This window comes from Populus nigra, chromosome 3, assembly GCF_951802175.1.
Source record: "Populus nigra chromosome 3, ddPopNigr1.1, whole genome shotgun sequence".
NCBI lineage: Eukaryota > Viridiplantae > Streptophyta > Magnoliopsida > Malpighiales > Salicaceae > Populus > Populus nigra.
The window spans coordinates 10,984,345-11,002,399 of NC_084854.1; the positions used below are offsets into that span (position 1 = coordinate 10,984,345).

Sequence of the window (18,055 nt, forward strand, 5' to 3'; positions counted from 1 at the left end):
GTAATATTTTTAGAGATTAAATTCTGTTTAGAAATTATTTTTTAACATTTAAAGAGAGTTTCAAACATGAGATTTTATTAAAAAACTTTAAATGAATTCAATTAAGAGAATTTCAAACATATTGTAATTAAAATGAAAAATATTTACGTCGTTAGAAAAATGAGTTGATCATTATACAAGTTCATTTCAACAATATTGTAAATTAATCGTTATACAAGTTCATTTCAACAATATTAAAGATTATTACTCAATTATTGTTTGAGAGTCTGACCCAAATAGATATTTTTTAAAAATTAATTTTTAAATTTTTAAATTATTTTTATATATTTTTAAATAAAAAATATTTTAAAAAATAACGCTTTATCTATGTTCGAGGCTGAGAGAGAAGGAGATAAAGGGAGTTATTAGGCTTGAACACTAAAGAGCCTTTGTGTTGAATCCATCCTCCAGGTATTTGCTCTTTGAATTGTTTGTTGTTGCTTTCAATTCTTTCAGAGTTTCAATGAAAACAATGTATTCTAATCTAACAAAAGGTCAAGCATTTCCCTTGGCTAGAGAAACCCAAATGTCTAAAACCTCAGTCTTTGCCAATCGCGTCTCATTCAAAACCCTCACTAAACCCTCTATGTGTCCAGTTTACAACACTTTCACATGGGTTTGATCACAAATCCAATAACGTTTTCAACTTTGTGAGACCAACAAAAACTGATACTGGATTTCAGTGGAAGTTCATAAAAACGGGTGGGTTGGCTAGAGCCAGAAGTATTTCAGGCGGGTTTAGAATTAGAAGTGTAGTGCATTGTTCTGCTAGAAGTTTTTCTAGGTTGTTTTCGCAGAGAGTTGGTGAAGGGAGTGATGTGGTGAGAGTTGGAAAGTCACTTGCTTGGTTAAATTCTAAGAAAGTTAAGGAAGCAAAAGGGTTGGAGAAAGGGTCAAGTGGAAAGAGTAGTCATTCTTCTCGCGGGGGGGGGGGGGGGGGGGGGGGGGCGGGATCCGTGAAAAGATGGGAGAAAGTCGGTGGTGGCCCTTCTTGGGTGGAATCGGGGAAGAGGTTAGAGAAAGGGACTGTTGCGGAAACTGGCTACTTATCTTGGGAGGAGTCTAAGAAAAGATTAGAAAAAGTGGCTGAGAAACTGATCGATCTTCTTGGGAAGATTTGGCAGAAGCTGTTCCTGGGAAAAATAATAGTCATGCGGTGGGGAATAAAGAAAGTACAAGGAGAGTGGTAGGTGTTGTTAAGGACAAGCTAAGTGGTTATGGTTACAATGAAAGGGAAGATAGTGTTGTGTTGAAGGAGGAGAAGCAGAAGAGGAACTAGAGGTTGTTGGTGATCCAAGATGGGATAAGATAAACAATAGGTTCAGAGGAATGATGGGCGTGGAAGGCCGGGCTGAGAAGCCTGAGTTTCAAAGGTGGAATAAGAGGAGAATCGGGGAAGAAAGACATGGAAAGAGGCTACAGAATCGACTGTTCCGAAGATTGTTGATGAAGGGGTTTATGGGGTGGGTCCTGTTTTGGCTGCTTTGTCAGCTGGAAGAAGAGAATTCTATGCATTGTATATTCAAGAAGGGTTGGATTTGAGTGGCAATAATAGGAAGAAAATGGACAAGAAAAGGTTTGAGAAAGTGTTGTGGATGGCTAAGAAACTGGATTAAGCACAAAGGAAGTTTCAACATGATCTTAATATGTTTGTTGGTAATCGTCCCGATCAAGGCCTTGTGCTTGATGCATCTCCACTGGAGATGGTTAAAATACAGGAATTAGATGCTGTTTTACACGATGAAGAAAAAGGTTTTCTTTGGGTAGAGCCTTGGATGAGGTTACAGATCATCAGAATCTGGGGGCAATTATCAGGTCTGCTTACTTCTTTGGGGCTTCAGGGGTGGTGCTATGTGCAAAAAATTCAGCTCTATTGAGTGGAGTTGTGAGCAAAGCAAGTGCAGGTTCACTTGAACTAATGGAGCTTAGGTGTTGCAAGAATAGGATGCAGTTCTTACATCATCAGCTGAAAATGGATGGCGAGTTCTTGGTGGTTCTGTTTCTTCAAAAGCCGTTCCCCTGAATGAGGTTTTGCCTGGTCAACCCACAATCCTTGTTTTGGGCAGCGAGGGCACTGGTTTGAGGCCATTAGTGGAGAGAGATCATGTACTCAATTCGTTCGGAACCCTGGAAACATTCCTGTGGATGCAACTGTGGGAGGTGATGAAGTGGGAGGTGAAGAAATAAATCTTGAGTGCTCGAGTGCAGAGTTTGGTTCTTTTTTGGCCGTGGAGAGCTTGAATGTCAGTGTTGCAGCAGGTGTGCTTCTTCACCATTTAATTGAGAACAACGACGAGAATCTCTGCATAGGCCATACTTCACGGTTATACTTGAATGACTTTCCGTGGATGTTTTGCATAACACGTCCAGCTGAATTTCAGTTACAGAAAATTAGTTCTTTTCTCGTTCCCTCCTAGTATAGTATATAAACACTGCAATTTTATCAGCGTTGTCGAAATTTCTTTGAAAATTGAGGTAGATTAAAAGTTATGCTCTTCTATGGCATTTGGGAAACATGCATGATAGAACTTTCACTTTGTATCTCCAATTGCTATAGCAAGAGTTATCTCATCAATTATCTCATCAAAAATCAAATTCCAGTTATCTCATCAATTATCAAATGCTTTACTGATCGAACTGTCTATCATTTTGCTGCAAATATTTAGCAATTTTCAAGGGGACTGGGGTCAGCTTGACACTCTTTTATTGGTTAGCAAGAGAGAGACAAATGTTGCATCGAGAAGTAAACCATGGGATCTGGGCCTTTTCTGCTCCTGCATTTTCAGTATCCAAGTTTCTTCTCCCATGGATTTTCTCCTGTATATGAAACTGCCAGTGGGTTTCATGGAACGAAAATCTCCCCGCTAGTAAATTTTGGTATTATTAAGACACACACACATATACAAGGCATTAGCAGGGGGTAAACTTTATAGTAAACCAGGTTGAGTTGCTGAAAAGTATTCCAGAGGAGAGAAAAACTTCTCCAAAGTTTGAACAACTAGATCTTTTATCTTGAAAAGTTCTCTGTTATTGCGAGCTGTGAAAGAAGACGGATATCATGTAGAGGAAAGGAAGCATAAGCCTGGAAGCTGCAATTTAATCTAGCTGAGGTGATTGTTTTTTAATTAAAAATACATCAAAATAATAGAAAAACACTTAAAAAAACATCAATTTAATATCTTTTCCTACCAAACCAAATGGGGAGATGAGCCAGCTTTTCACTATGCAGTTTCGTAGTATCATGTTTCTTGTAGTAATAATTTGCTAGAATAGTTGATATCTTTCCCTGCTCTCACCAGAAAATATTTAGGCTTGTGCTTTAAATTTCAGAGACGCTGCTCTTGATAGCTCTAGTCTGAAGCACGAGGGAACCTTATCCTAAATCGAACGTCTTATGACATTCAACACTCACTACACAAACCCTAATCCTCTAAAATAATGTTTTGAGATGCTGATAGTTTCAAATTTGCTGGGCACAACCCAGATATATCAATTTTCACTTGGTTTTGACAGGGGGCAGGGACATATGCGTGCACGAGTATCCATTATCCAATCCCTACAATGATGATAAAAATACTGACCCGAAAAATGAAACCTGGATAGCATCATATATGAAGTAACATGTGTCTCAAGGAAAAGAAAAGAAAGGGCTATTTTGTTCCCCACTGGATATGATCATACAGGCGTATATTAATTCGCTTTTGCAATGCCGTCCATTGATGGATGCTCTCTATCACTAATTATGTCTTCATCTCTATAAAACGTCGATGGCTGTTGAGTGCTTATGCATACATAAACTTTGCTTCTGTTTTGGTCCTTAATGCTTCACTTTGTTCAAAAGCTGTGCTCATGTATTTGTACTCCCATTACCTTTACAGTGGTTGCGATATCAAAAGCATCAATATTTGCCGTATCACTTTGTTCAAAAGGTTGTTCCCTGAGGAGGTCTAGCCTTTTGGTCCTGTGTGGATACGGCAACCTTCTTCAATTGAACCAGCAATACCACAGTAGTCAAAGGGATCTATCAGAAAAACAAGGACAATAAATTCTCTGCAGTTATCCAGGCTTCCCAGATAATAGAAGGACCAGACATTCAAGGGAAAAGCGTTCTTGCATGGTAGGCCACCTTAATCCATAAAAGAAGTTGTCTGTTTGGTTTCAAGGGCATTTTGATGAGGTCCCCTTCTTTTATAAACTTCACTATGCTGGAAATCAGTAGCCATGCCTGATGGATCCCCTTGTTGCCAGCCTCATCATCGAATTCAACTTGAACAGCATCCTTGCTGCCACTTGGAGTATAATTGTTATTATATCTTCACTAATGGGATGATAAGTGTGTTGTCTTGATAATTAAGAGAGCTGGTATGGTATATATTTTGACCATTTGCTAAAAAAGAATACAAAAATCAAACTTCAAACGTGAGAAGTGGGAAATAGGAGGCAAAAAGCCAACAAATCATCCATCAGAACGAGCAACCAGATGACAAATAGACTGGTAGGTTTTGGTTGAAATTATCAAATGATGATAGACTGGCATTGCTAACCTAATCCCTGGGAAGCAAAAGCTGGCAACCTTTTGACAAGGGATATTAAATTATTCAAGAATTTAATATACGTCCTTCCAATATTTTCCAAGAATTTTAGAGGCATAGTCACGTGGCCTAAAAGACACGAGATCGAAATTATTCAAGAATCCACATGGGCTTTCTTCACATCAAACTCTCTTTTTTTTTTTTAATTCTATTGTTTCGACGAGGGATATTAAATTAAAAAAAATACATCTTCCACTGTAAAATATGAGAGAGATCATCATTTATTCACACAATGTCCTTTTTATTAGTTTTTTTTTTTTCATTTTGATCATTAAATTTTTTATTTTTTATTTTATTATTTAATAGTGTATTGATTGGAATTTAGGATTGATAATTAGTTTCAATTTACCTTTTCCATCGTCATCACGATTATCACACTAAACGTGAATGAGAATCTCTAAAAATTAAAGGGAAATATAAAAAATTAAGTCACCACCTAGATTTTTAAAGAACAAATAATCCTAAAAATACATTGATTTCAAAGATTTAAGGAAGTTATTGGTTATGACTAAGAGAAGATAAAAATCACTCTTACCTTTGTTATGTGTTTTCTTCTAAATTTAATTTACACATGCCATTAACTATCTAAATTATTTTCTAAGCTTATTCGTAAGTTGTTTATTGTTGAAGGATATTCTTCGAGTTAGCCTCGGGCTCTAAATCAAAAGTCTCACAACAATTTATTTTAGTTTTTTTATTTATAAATATTTCTTGACCTTTTTATGACTATGACAAAAAAAAAAAAGATGAAAAGAATGCTAGGCCCGTTCCATGTTGGTCCCTACTTAAAGGAGACTCGTGGACTTATTATTAACCTAGTTATTTATTTTAAAAATATTGCGCTAGGTTTATGTTCGTCTCTAAAACTAGAAGATATACTAACCTAACCATTAAAATCAAGTCTTTAAAACATGACACTAACTTAGCAACCACTCGTTGTTGAACTAGTTTTAAGGTTTTAAAGAAAAACATGCTATGCCTATGTCAGTTTTTAAAAACTAAGAGACACTTCGACCTAATTATTAGAACCAAAGATTAATAAAAAAAAAATATGATAATAACTTGATGAAAACTCATCAATGTTGTTTTTTTTTTTGAAAATAAATATTTACACACACATACACACATGAAAGTATATTTTATGAAGTATAACTAACACTAATATAAAACCAATAAAAATAAAATAACATAAAAGTAAAATGATAAATTTCATGGATGAATAATAACCTACTGTAAAAAATATTTTGTTACACATATATGCATATGTAAAAAGAAAAGAATACAATTTTATAAAACAAAGCTAATGTGATTGCGAAGTGAACAAAACTAAAATAAAAATGCATAGATAAACAGTAATCATGCACGAACAGTGCATTGTGCATTATTTACATTTATATAAAAAAATGCAAAAACCCTACTGGAAAAGAAGAAAAGAAGGATTTGTCTCACTTTGGGGCTGGTTCAAGGGAGGAGCTGTTGTGTTGACAAGGACAATAGTGTGGCAATGATGGTATGATTTTCGGTGTTTTCTCTCTCTACTTTGAGCTTTTCTCTCTTTGGTTTTTGCCTAATTTTCTCTTCCTTTTCCTTTCTTTCTTGTTCTCTTTTCCTCCCGCTACTTCTTGGTTCATAACGCTTCTACTTTGAGTTTTTTTAGGTTTTGATTTTCTCTCTCTCTTTGTCATTCCATTTCTTCCCTTTTTCTTCCAATTCATATTATGGCTCTCTTCTCTCCGCTCAAGCTCCTTTTCTTCTCTTTATTTCTAACTTGGCATTTTCTCTCTAAGTTGGCTCATATTGTTTCTTGCATTGCCCCTTTATTTATGGGCAATGATGAAGCTTTTGTAACCTTTCTTGGTGGAATGTCTGTGGCCATCAATTCTCGTAGGTCAATTTCAACTCTTTATTATAGTTGTAAATTTTAGCCAAACATGATTGTGTTGCCCTCTTTGCATTAGTTTTGCAGTGATTTCAGAGGGTCAGAACATGTATTTTTTTTTATTATCATCGACAATGTAGTACACATGCAAGGGAGGGGAATAGTGTGTTGTTTGGTCTTTTTTACAAGTGTGGGAAAGAGAAAAAAAGGTCAAATTCGAGCTAAAACTATGAAAAAAATAAGACAAAGTTGCAAACCTCATTAAGAAGAAAAAGGTACTATTTTGGCCATGCACTAAAATGATGTCATTTTGATGCTTTGACCTCTTTTTTTTCCTGATTTTTACTATAAAATAACACCGTTTTGCCCAAAACACATTGTTTTATTTAAATAGAATTTTCAAGTTTAAAAATAAATCCCTTAATTTCTCTGTATTTTTTTGAAATTTGATTATTGGATCTTTTTTTTTAATTTTTAGTCAATTTCAACCTTTTTCTCTTTATTTATTTCAATTTAATCCCTAACTATATTTAAAGTAGTTTTTGTATGTTGCTTCATTTTCCAATTCAGTAATGACTTTTCAATTTTCATTTTTTAACCAATTTCAATCATTTTCCCTTAATGTTTTCTCAATTTCATCCCTATTTGCTTTAAAAAGGTCCTCGCACATTGACACATTTTCCAATCCAATCTTTGGCTTTTCAATGTTTAGCCAATTTCAATCATTTTCTATCAATTTCTTCTCAATTTAATCTCTAATTGTGTTTTTTTTTCTTTTTTGTTTCATATATATTCTTTTGGGATATTTAAAAGGGGTAAAAAAAAATCTAATTATGATAGCTCCTTTGTCTTTACAATACTTATAGTATAAAGTCTATGAAAATTTGGTCAAGTTTATTACCCAAGAGACTCTTATATTGAGATTCTTGTTGCTAAAATTGAGCAAACACATCCTTATAAATTAAAGCATTCTTCAACATTAAACAAGTAGAATCCCACCTTGTTGGGCAATCAAACCCTTTTTTTTTTGTTATAAGAATATGAACATGGTGAGTTTTTCATCGAACTGTTTCTCTTTTCGGTGAAGTTCTCCAATAAAGTATACCCTTTCTAATTCTTTCAATCTCATTCTTAATTACTTCTAACTCATATTTAATTATTAGATTTAAAATATAAACACAATACCATATATGAATCAAATTTAATCTTAAAGAACTAGCTTATAATTTATCATTCAACTTGAGTATGAAGATGTTATTAGTTATGTATTTTTCAATTGTAATTGTTGAAAAGTTTGTATCAAAATTCAAATCCATTAAAAAAACCAATCAAAACTTTAGCTAACACTACTTTTATACGAGGACTTGATACATAAGCAAACATAAACCAAAACACTTAATAGATATGTACACAAAATATTTGCAAAACCTAACACAACATAAACTAAAAAACATTTATATAAATATGTGGTGTCATAACTTATTTTTACCTTCATTTTTCTCAATGTATTTTAAGTTTCTAAGAAACTATCTTTTCATTGCGATTTAACCAATTCATGATCATTTTATGTTTTTTGGTGCTTTTACTTATCTTATTTTGTGTGGTAATTTTTCATATAAAAAATAATAAATAAATAAAAAGAAAAGGAAAAAATAAAGAGTGAAAGGGCAAGCAAAGAATTGGGGACTATAAAAAAAAACAAAGTTTTGTGAGATCAAATAAGATAATGGGGAATCAAATAATATAATTCAAATATTAAAAAAACAAAAAGAGGGATTATATTTCATAAAGTAGAGATTCAAATAAAATTAGAAAAAATGTAGAAGTAAAGAAACAAATAGTTTTAGAAAATTACCAATTATGTATCTCATTAAAGTGAAGAAGTAAAGAAAGAGATCATGCATGGTTTAAAAATAAAAATAAAATCTTTGACTACAAATTTCTATAGTTTAATATCCTCATTCAAGAATGAAAGAATATAAAAATCTTTTAATATTTTAATTTTATTTTCCAAATTGAGAGGGTTCTCAACACTATAAATTGAAGCATAAGAAAAAAAGATGCACACATTAATGAAACATATAGAAAGAGACTAGAGAAACCCACGAAAAGAAAAAAAAACAAAAAAAAAAAGAAGAAAAGAAAACCCTAGCCTCCATCTTCCTTTTTCTATTTGCTCAAAACAAACAAGACAAGTCATTTCCCTTCTTCCTTGTCGGAATTTGATAACACAACTCACAACTATCACCAAACACACAAAACCTATCTTTAATCTCTAACATGAACTCATATTTGTCAAACACCAATAATTATTAGCACTACCCAACCACCTCAACAACCCCTCTTCTCATGTCGAATGGCCACCGACAAGCCATCTAAAATAGCAATAACCACCCCAAGCAACGAGCATGTGAAGAGAGAGAAAATAAAAGAGAGACCAAAACCTCTCTTGGTTGGATCTCTCTCTCGGAGTAGTGGTGGACTTCATCGATGATGTATAAAAGAAGACAATGAGGACGTGTACCCGATCTAGTAATTCATATACCTTCCTCGATCACAGCGCATATAACTATATTGAGTAATTCCAATCACACATCCATATGTGGAAGTCACACACCACCACTACTTAGTCCTAATTCCAATAGCTTCTAGCCAATTCTAGTAGCTTTCGAAGGTTGTTTTCAAATGCTGAATGACTATATCTACTTATTTTAAATAATTGTTCATTGTATTATTGATATTTGTATATAATACGATAAATATTTGAAGTGTTGGGATCCGTGTTGTGTGGAAACCTAAAAGACATGAAGCCACAAATGATTTTTTTGTCAGGTTGGGATAAGATTGAGAGGACAAATTGCAATAGATTTATCTGAAATATAATTATTTGGTCTCTATATAAATTTTATGTTAGCTGATTTTCTAAAATTTCCTTGTGATTTTACCATTAGTATACATACAAATGATTTTAATGATTATAAGAATAGTGACAAGAACCTCTTAAAGATTAGCTGAAAGCAATACTTAATAAAAGCAACACAAAGGAGAATCTCTTTGGATTTTGGTAATTATATCTACAGCATGCCTTGAAGCTAAAATGGGCAATGACAAGGCCACAATCCTCGGCAACATAACATAAAATAAGGTGTAGCCAATTCGAGCGTATAACAAGGACAAAATGGGACATCTTAAACTATAGGGTTCAAAATAAAACAGTGGTGAAAGTACAAGGGGCAAAAACATTATTCATGTTTCAAATTCAATATATTCCGTCACTCTTGTTAGAACCCACCCTTGTCTAACGGTCTCTCCCTCTGTTTTGTCTGCTCCTCCAACAATTATTATTACTGTAAAAATCACGCGGTCTCTCAATCCTCTTCGTCTCCTTCCTCGCTTCTCCTCTCCTCCAAATATTGAATAAATAAGATTGACGGAGAGAGGGGGGGAAGAGGAAGCAATGACGGGGAAAGAGGCGATGGATAGTGCCTTCCTCTTCTCCATGAGTAAAGCGTTCTGTAGTCCTCTCGCTGTTTTTATTCAGATCCAGGTGTGTTTCTTCCTTCTTATTTTTAGATCCATCCCGCAGCGCACTGCTTCATTTCTCACATTGCTGTCGCAACACACTGCTTCTTTTCTTTCCTTGTCGCTTGTCATTCATTTTTATAGGTTTATGGATTAGCTGGATTGGGTCTTAAAGCTTTCAATTTTAATTCATGCATAAATGAATAATAAGCTGGGTTATGGAAGTCCTACATTTGGATTCTGGGCTCCTCTGGGTTTGCTTTCTCCATCAAACTTGGCTGGATAGCTATTTACCCTCTCTAAGTATCACTCGTCAAGAAGCAAAAAGGTTTCCCGTTTTCTTTTGTATATAAATCTTACCAGCTCTACGCCCTCTTTTCTCCTGCTGCAGGGATGTGCAATTTGCTTACTTCTGGCTCTTGGGTGGGCTTGTGCTGCCTATGTCAGGTATTGAGATCTAGCGAATTTAGTTTTGAAAATGATTTGTAATGTGTTGTTCTTTGAGACGTCACCTACATCTTCTCCTTTCTCGCAGGAATAGAGAGATCAAACGGATAAAAGATAGTATGAGAGCTGGCAACAGCTTTTCATTTCTTTGCCATGACATTACTGAACTTGAGCACTCTTATCAGACCAATCTGCCTAGGGTTACAGTAGTTATGCCTTTAAAGGGGTTTGGAGAACATAATCTGCACAATTGGAGAAGTCAAGTGAGTTGTTCACTGCCGGCTTTCTTTTCTCTCTTCCCCTTGACAGAGAGGGAAGCTGTTCAACCCTTTTCTGTTTTGCTGAGGTTTTCATTAAATTAGTTAAACCGCTGATTTTTCCATTCCTTGTTTGGGAAGAGAAGAGTTGGGGTCAAATGAGTATGTGCTGTATATTTCATATTCTAGTTTGATATATGCACTGTTGTTTTCATTTTCTGCTATGAGCTGATACATAGGCATCCTCATAGAGCGCTTTTTTTTTTTTTAAAGGTATATATCTTCCTGCTTGGTGTAATTATGCTCAAACTCTCCTTTTGATTGTGAAAAGTTATACAATGTTAAGAGAGCCATTGTTTATGACGTAGGTATTGTTAAGTGCAGGTAACATCTCTTTATGGAGGTCCGCTAGAATTCCTTTTTGTTGTGGACAGTACAGAAGACCCTGCTTACTATGCTGTTTCTAGCTTGATATCAGATTTCAAGGTATATTTGTTTTCATTGGTTTATTCCAACACTAGTACTGAGAGAAATAAACTGCACATGCAGTATATGATTTGACACCTATGTAATTGGTTCCTTAGTTCCCAATTTATTGGTCCATCTTTGAAATCCCATCAATATAGTGGAAACTCATTAATTATTATTCATAGTAAAATGTGATAATCTTCGTTTCTTTGTGAAATATCTGAGATAACCTCGTAGAGTTAACCAAAATCATAAGTTTAGTCTCCAAGTCAACAAACAATTTGGCAAGTATCAAAGTATAAAGTATGAACTACCAGATATATAGACTTGCACAGCAAGTATCAAAGTATAAAGAATGAACCCAGATATATAGACTTGCACAGAAATATGGAGGCTCTCATTTTATTGATGTGAAAATCAGTAAAGCTGTCACTACATTTTTGTCCCTTGCATCCTTTAATTATATGTTGGTTCTGTGAATCACCTTGTGTACTGACTTGTAATTATTTTTCACATGAGCAGGATAGTATCGATGCTAGAATTGTTGTAGCTGGCTTATCAACGACCTGTAGTCAGAAAATTCACAACCAGTTGGTATGTAACATGTTTAGCATTTGTTTAATGGTTTTTGGCAATACCCTTAATACTGATTACCTGTTCCTTAATTTAATTTGTGTTCATACTCTTTTTCTTCATCTTACAATATAATGCACATGGCTATATATGAATTCTAATTTTTTTATGAAGTAGGAGTCCTATGCATAGATTAGTTGCCAAAAAGGTCTGTCATCACATGATGCTTTTACAAATTGTATTTTAGAAAACCAGGATATTGCAAGTTTATACAAAAGTTGATCCATTCTATACTTCGCATAAATTTTCTTCATTGGTCTCCTCTAGAACAACACTTTTGGTTAGCGTTTCACAAGTGCGTTATTCTGCTGTTGTCAAGATTGGTGTGGAGCAAATGCACAAAGACAGCAAGTATGTATTGTTTTTGGATGATGATGCTAGGCTGCACCCTGGTTCAATTGGTGCCCTAACTGCCGAGATGGAAAAAAATCCTGAGGTATGGGTCTTTGTTATGGTTGTAATGATGTAAACTATATTCATTTTATAATCTCAAGTTTTGTGCAATGGAATGCAGATATTTATTCAAACTGGCTATCCTCTTGATCTACCTTCTGGGAGCTTAGGAAGTTACTGCATCTATGAATATCACATGGTACAGCACCTTAATGACCTTTCCATATTTTTCCTCTTTCTATTTATTTCATTATGGTATTTCAAGCGAAGTTGCTGCTTCATTCCAGTCTTGCAGTTTTTTTTAACCACTAAATGCTAGCAAGTTAACTTGTGGCATTATTTACTTAAACTTGGTGAAGCGAGGAACACATGATTGCTGACCCCAGTCACAGCATCAATTTTTTTTTTTTTTTTTTTTTGGGGGGGGGGGGGGTGGGGTGGTGGGGGGGATGCAAGTAACTGGAATTTAATTTTCTTTGGCACACGGACACGAATTTCTTTCTAGCAAACTACTGGAGTGTGTGGAACTCTGAATTTGTAGGCTGATGCTGTTATGACTTAATATTGCTACCTTGCTTTTGATATTAGAGAAGCTTTCTTGGTTTTCATGGAGTTAATATGGTCATAACTTGTTCACATGTCGAATATTTTCTGTCACAGCCTTGTTCGATGGGGTTTGCCACTGGTGGAAAAACATTCTTTCTATGGGGTGGTTGCATGATGGCAAGTGGCTTCTACTACCTTATTAAGAATCTGTACAGAAGATTGAATGCTTTTTGATTGGTCTAGATTTTTCTTTTCAGATGCATGCTGATGATTTTAGGTATGACCGCTGTGGTGTGGTATCTGGTCTTCGAGATGGTGGATATTCAGATGATATGACTCTTGCAGCTTTAGCAGGTAATGAACTAATTTTCTTTGAAGACAGTTGTTTTGGACTTAAAATCAGCCTCTCTCAGTCTCCACTTCAAAACTTTATCCTATCATTCGGTATCAACTTTCTGATCACTACTTTCTGATTTTTCCTTAGGGGCTCATAAGAGGCTCATTACATCTCCTCCTGTTGCTGTTTTTCCTCACCCCCTTTCTAGTGATCTTAGCTTTTCAAGGTTTGTGATATTTGCTAGCTTAGGCTTAAATGTACTATATTTCATTTAGTGTTGACTTGCTGACTTTGTGTAGGTACTGGAATTACTTGAGGAAGCAAACATTTGTTTTAGAATCATATACATCTAAGGTTAACTGGATAATGAACCGTGCATTATTTTCTTCTCACTGCTATTTATCATGGGGATTCGTAGTGCCATACTTGATGGCCATGACCCATGTTGCAGCGGCACTGCAAATCTATATCCAAGGATATGCACGTGAGGAAACTACATTTGTTTCTAATGGTGAGCACATCAACTTTTCCCTCTCTACCTTTTTCTTTTCATGTGACGTGGGTTGGGGGCTTAGGTTGGAATCTACCAAGATACTAATATGGTTAAGTTTTGGATTGTTTTTAATGATAGGCCTTTTAGACCTTATGGTGGATTATTAGCATTTGGTAATGCATTAGCAATGATGGTGACATATGCTTTTTTATTGTATAGGCAATGCATCTCCATGCATTTAATTTTATTACAACCATATTTATTCTATATTGGAATAATAATTACTTTACAAAGCCATTACAAACACCCATAAAGTCTAGCTCAGATATAATGGGTTGGGTTTCTGGCTTTTGAAACCAGGGTACTAAACAACATTGGCACCTTTTTCCTTTGTCTATGGAACCGATAATTAAGAATTTTCATCTTTCCTTTCACATGCACAGGTTGCAATTTGCCCTGAAAAAAAGTACATAATACTAGGAATAGAAAGCTAGAGCTAGATCCCATTGTTATGTTAGGGCATTGACATGGTTCTTACACAAAAAATTTTGCAGTTTTACAGCTAAGAAAAATGCTTTTTCCCAGGGTTGTTACTAGTCACCTGCCTAGCTGCATGCACCTTTATAGAACTTTTTTCAATGTGGAACTTGACGAGGATAGAAGTTCAACTATGCAACATGCTTTCTCCTGAGGCACCCCGACTCTCCCTTGCTACTTATAACTGGGTCCTAGTAAGTACTTCTAGTTTATTTTGCACAATTGCAGTCTTGGTAAAATTCTTTGTGGACATGATATTAATGGTTCAAAAAATTGGTATTGCCTAGTATAAATGGGCCCTTTCTGTGAACAATTGCTAGCAGTGACTATATTTCTAAAGAAAACCATTGCACTAAATTTGTATCAAAGATTCACCAATTAAACATTGAAGGCTAATAACCAATTAGGCTAATTATATTTCCAAGTACTGTACTTGGGCCAATCTGACAGTTTACTTGTTATTAAGCAAAATGATTTGTCTTGGGCAGGTATTTATTGCAATGCTTGTGGATAACTTCTTATATCCAATATCTGCATTCCGTTCCCATTTTTCTCAGTCTATCAATTGGTCTGGTATCCGGTACCACTTGAAGGATGGAAAGATAAGCAAGGTATGCCCACAAATAATTTTTTTTTATAAAGAAAGAACAAAAAATTCGAAAGTGTAATCTTTTCCCATTTTAAGTAGCAGCAATTGCATTTGAGTAGCTCAGGTTTCAACTTTTAACGAGTTATATGCCCCTTTTTATTAGTTTGTATACTGGTGGGGGTGGTCTTTTTAAAGGGCAGGGAGTCCAAAATGAAAGATTCCCTTCACTTTCCATAGGTCAAGTCGTTCACGCTCTTTTTTTTAGATGAAGTTTAATTGTTATAATTTTTGAAGCGCCATAGAACTGGTTTATTTTAGTTCTGTTTTTATACACCAATGCTTGGGTTGTATTATGAGATTTATCATGGCTAGAAAAGGTACAAGATTGAGCAACGAAGAGAAACTGTGTTGTTGGCACTCTCTCAGCTGCTGTTCTTTTTAAATTCTGCAGATTGAAAGAAGTACGGGCCCCAAATACACAGACCTAGCGTGGAAAAAATTATATGGGAAGAAGGGAGCTCCTCCCAAAACATCATTTCTTGGTGCTTTGCTTAGAAGTTTGGAACAGTGGCGACAACCTAAGAAATTTGATGGCTAGAGTTCAGGAGTATCTTGTGAATTCCTTGGCCGCCTTTTAAGATCTGGTGGGTAGTTAAGGTTTGGGTAACAAATATTTTTGGTGGATTAAATTGTACTCTTGGATAGGTTGGATTAGTCAATGATTGATTGATTTTAGTAATTTAGGAATTCAGTCTCATTTTTTGATTCCTCCATTCAATCAAATTTGATTCTTCATCTCCCCTCAGTCTGGGTTGATTTTGTAACATGCACACATTTGTTTTGCCCTAAGATGACATTTATTTGTATTCGCTGCAGTTTGCAAAACTCATAGTGCTTCTGTTGTTTTTCCCAAGTCTAAAATTCAAATGCTGCCAGAAACCAGTTTCATTAGATACGGACTGGCAACAACTTGCAAGGGAAGGCATGATCTGAGCATTGCATAAAAAAAAAGGTGCATCAGCAAAGGCAGCAGTTACGTGACAGAAAGTAGAAGCCAATCGCAAGCAAGGTTTTCATTTTAACGTTAAACATCATTTGAATTTCTACGTATTTATACCCTAATTTTATAAAGTTAAAAAATCTTTAGAAATGAGATGGTGCAAACGACATGGATTTACAGTCTGTTTGGGAACGAGATTTTCTTTACTAAAAATTATTATATTTTATGCTTTCAGATTTTTAAAAATAATTTTTTTAAATAAAATAAAAAATATTATTTTGATATATTTCTAAGCGAAAAATACTTTGAATTGCAACCGCTACCACAATTCCAAACAAGCTCTTAGTTAGGCCTTTTTATTTTAGTGTCTTCCCTATAGAGTAAATAGATGTGGAAAGCCACGAGTGATTGAAAAACTTGTTTGATGATTATGATGTTCGTTCATGTTAATGACCTTGCCATTTCAGATCTCAAGGTTTATGCTATTAAGTTACATAGTTAAATGTATAAATCTATAATTGCTTATGGTATGATTGGAATGAAAATGTTACCAACCGTTGAAGAATCTAGTGAGAAACTGGTTCTTTAACAATAGTTGATGAAATAAAGTAATAAAAATATAACAAGAAGAAAGGAAAAGTGGACAGAAATAGAGTGATTCACCTAAATCTCTCTCTTTATGCATTTATTATTTTTCTCTCAGTTATTCATATTCTGTTACAACTAATATATCACACAATAATTGATGTGCCCATAATTGTAGGAATAGCATGCCTTAACAACACTACAAGCAAGAAAGTTAAGTGTGTTTGGTGTCTCAATGAATTCCAACAACGGTTATAATTTCAAATTGCCACAGCCTTTATCATCTCTTGTTCTTTATCTCTTGCCACACTTGTAGTTGCAATACATGATAATTCCCCTCTTCGCAACCACTTTATCCTTAAGGTTGAATTGAGAAAAACACAATGTCATTTACTCAACAATCTCCTAGGTAGCATTTATAAGTGAAAGCCCCTTCCAATGAACTAAGACTTAGGTAACAACTTGATCCTTTTACTTTGCAATCCTTCTATCCAGTATTGCTTGTAGTTGCAGGCCAAAAACCTGAGGTAGATTTGGCAGGGTACTTTGCACTAATCGGTTCCCTACATGCCTCCTAAGTTGGGATACATGAACTACTAGATGGATGGTAAAGCAGACTGGAAGCTCTAGCTTGTATGCCATAATTCCAATCTTGTCTATCACTAAGCAAAGCCCAAAAAACTTAACTAATAATTTTTGTGATGATCTGCGAATCACTAATTGCTACTTGTATTGCTGTAACATAATGTATACATAGTCCCCGATAGAAAAACTCCTTTCACTTCTCTTTTTATTGGCAAGTTGAGCCATCTTGTTTCGTGTAGTTCGAAGATGAACCTTAACTTGTGTAATCATTTCTTCCCTTCTAGTTAGAAGATCATCAACAAATTCCACCATAGAGTCATTAGGAAAATAGGGATAAGAGGAGGAAAACCATACAATACCTTATAGGGTGTCAGTTGGATAGAAAAATGAAAGTTTGTATTATACCACCATTCTACCAATAATAGCCATTTTGCCTACTGGTTTGGGTTGTCCCTAGTCATACATCTGAGATAGTTTTCAACTCATTTATTAAATACCTTTGTTTGATTATCGATTTGAGGGTGGTATGTAGATGAGTAGAGCAAATTGACCCTTTAGGCATTGAACATTTTATTCTAGAATTTGCTAAAAAACTCAGGATCCTTGTCACTAACTATTGATGTTAGTAGGCCATGTAATTTATACACATTATCCATGAATAGCTTAGCAATGGTAGGGGCTAAATACGAGTGGTTTAGGCTCATGAAGTGAGCGTATTTGCTGAATCGATTCAATACTACCATTATAACATCCTTCATTTCAGATTTAGGTAGCCCTTCGACGAAGTCCATGTTAATGTCAATGAAGGGAGTATAGGGAATGGGCAAAGGCTGTAGTAACCCAGGAGTGGCCATATTTTCATATTTGTTCTTCTGGCAGATAGTGCATTCTCTAACAAACTAGCGAATGTGCTTCAGTTGCTCTTTCTAGTAGAATAAACTCCCCACTCTTTTCGCAATAGCTATAACTCTTGAATGTCCTCTCACAACTAAGCTATGATATAATGAAATCAACCTCACTTGTAGTTCTAAATCATGTCCTACAACAATTTTACCTTTCCTGTTCAGATGACCATTGACCTAGGTGTAATGAGGGTGTTACCCTAAAGTGGCTTGTAAGTCCTGAATGATGGTTTGTAAGTATTGATCTTTTT

At 34.9% G+C, this 18,055-nt stretch overlaps 1 protein-coding gene and 1 pseudogene across 1 annotated transcript; both read left to right on the top strand.

The window, feature by feature from the left end:
• Positions 1 to 370: 370 nt before the first annotated feature.
• Positions 371 to 2,652, top strand: LOC133688900 (uncharacterized; annotated as a pseudogene).
• A 7,165-nt stretch (positions 2,653 to 9,817) lies between these two features.
• LOC133688258 (uncharacterized) lies at positions 9,818 to 15,617 on the top strand. The gene is made up of 14 exons (XM_062107685.1): positions 9,818 to 10,057; positions 10,424 to 10,479; positions 10,568 to 10,742; positions 11,121 to 11,222; positions 11,727 to 11,798; positions 12,157 to 12,273; positions 12,352 to 12,429; positions 12,891 to 12,953; positions 13,034 to 13,130; positions 13,261 to 13,339; positions 13,413 to 13,624; positions 14,192 to 14,337; positions 14,632 to 14,754; positions 15,184 to 15,617. Exons 1-14 carry the CDS (start codon positions 9,968 to 9,970, stop codon positions 15,328 to 15,330), a joined length of 1,557 nt encoding a protein of 518 aa, XP_061963669.1. The 5' UTR covers positions 9,818 to 9,967; the 3' UTR covers positions 15,331 to 15,617.
• Positions 15,618 to 18,055: the final 2,438 nt, after the last annotated feature.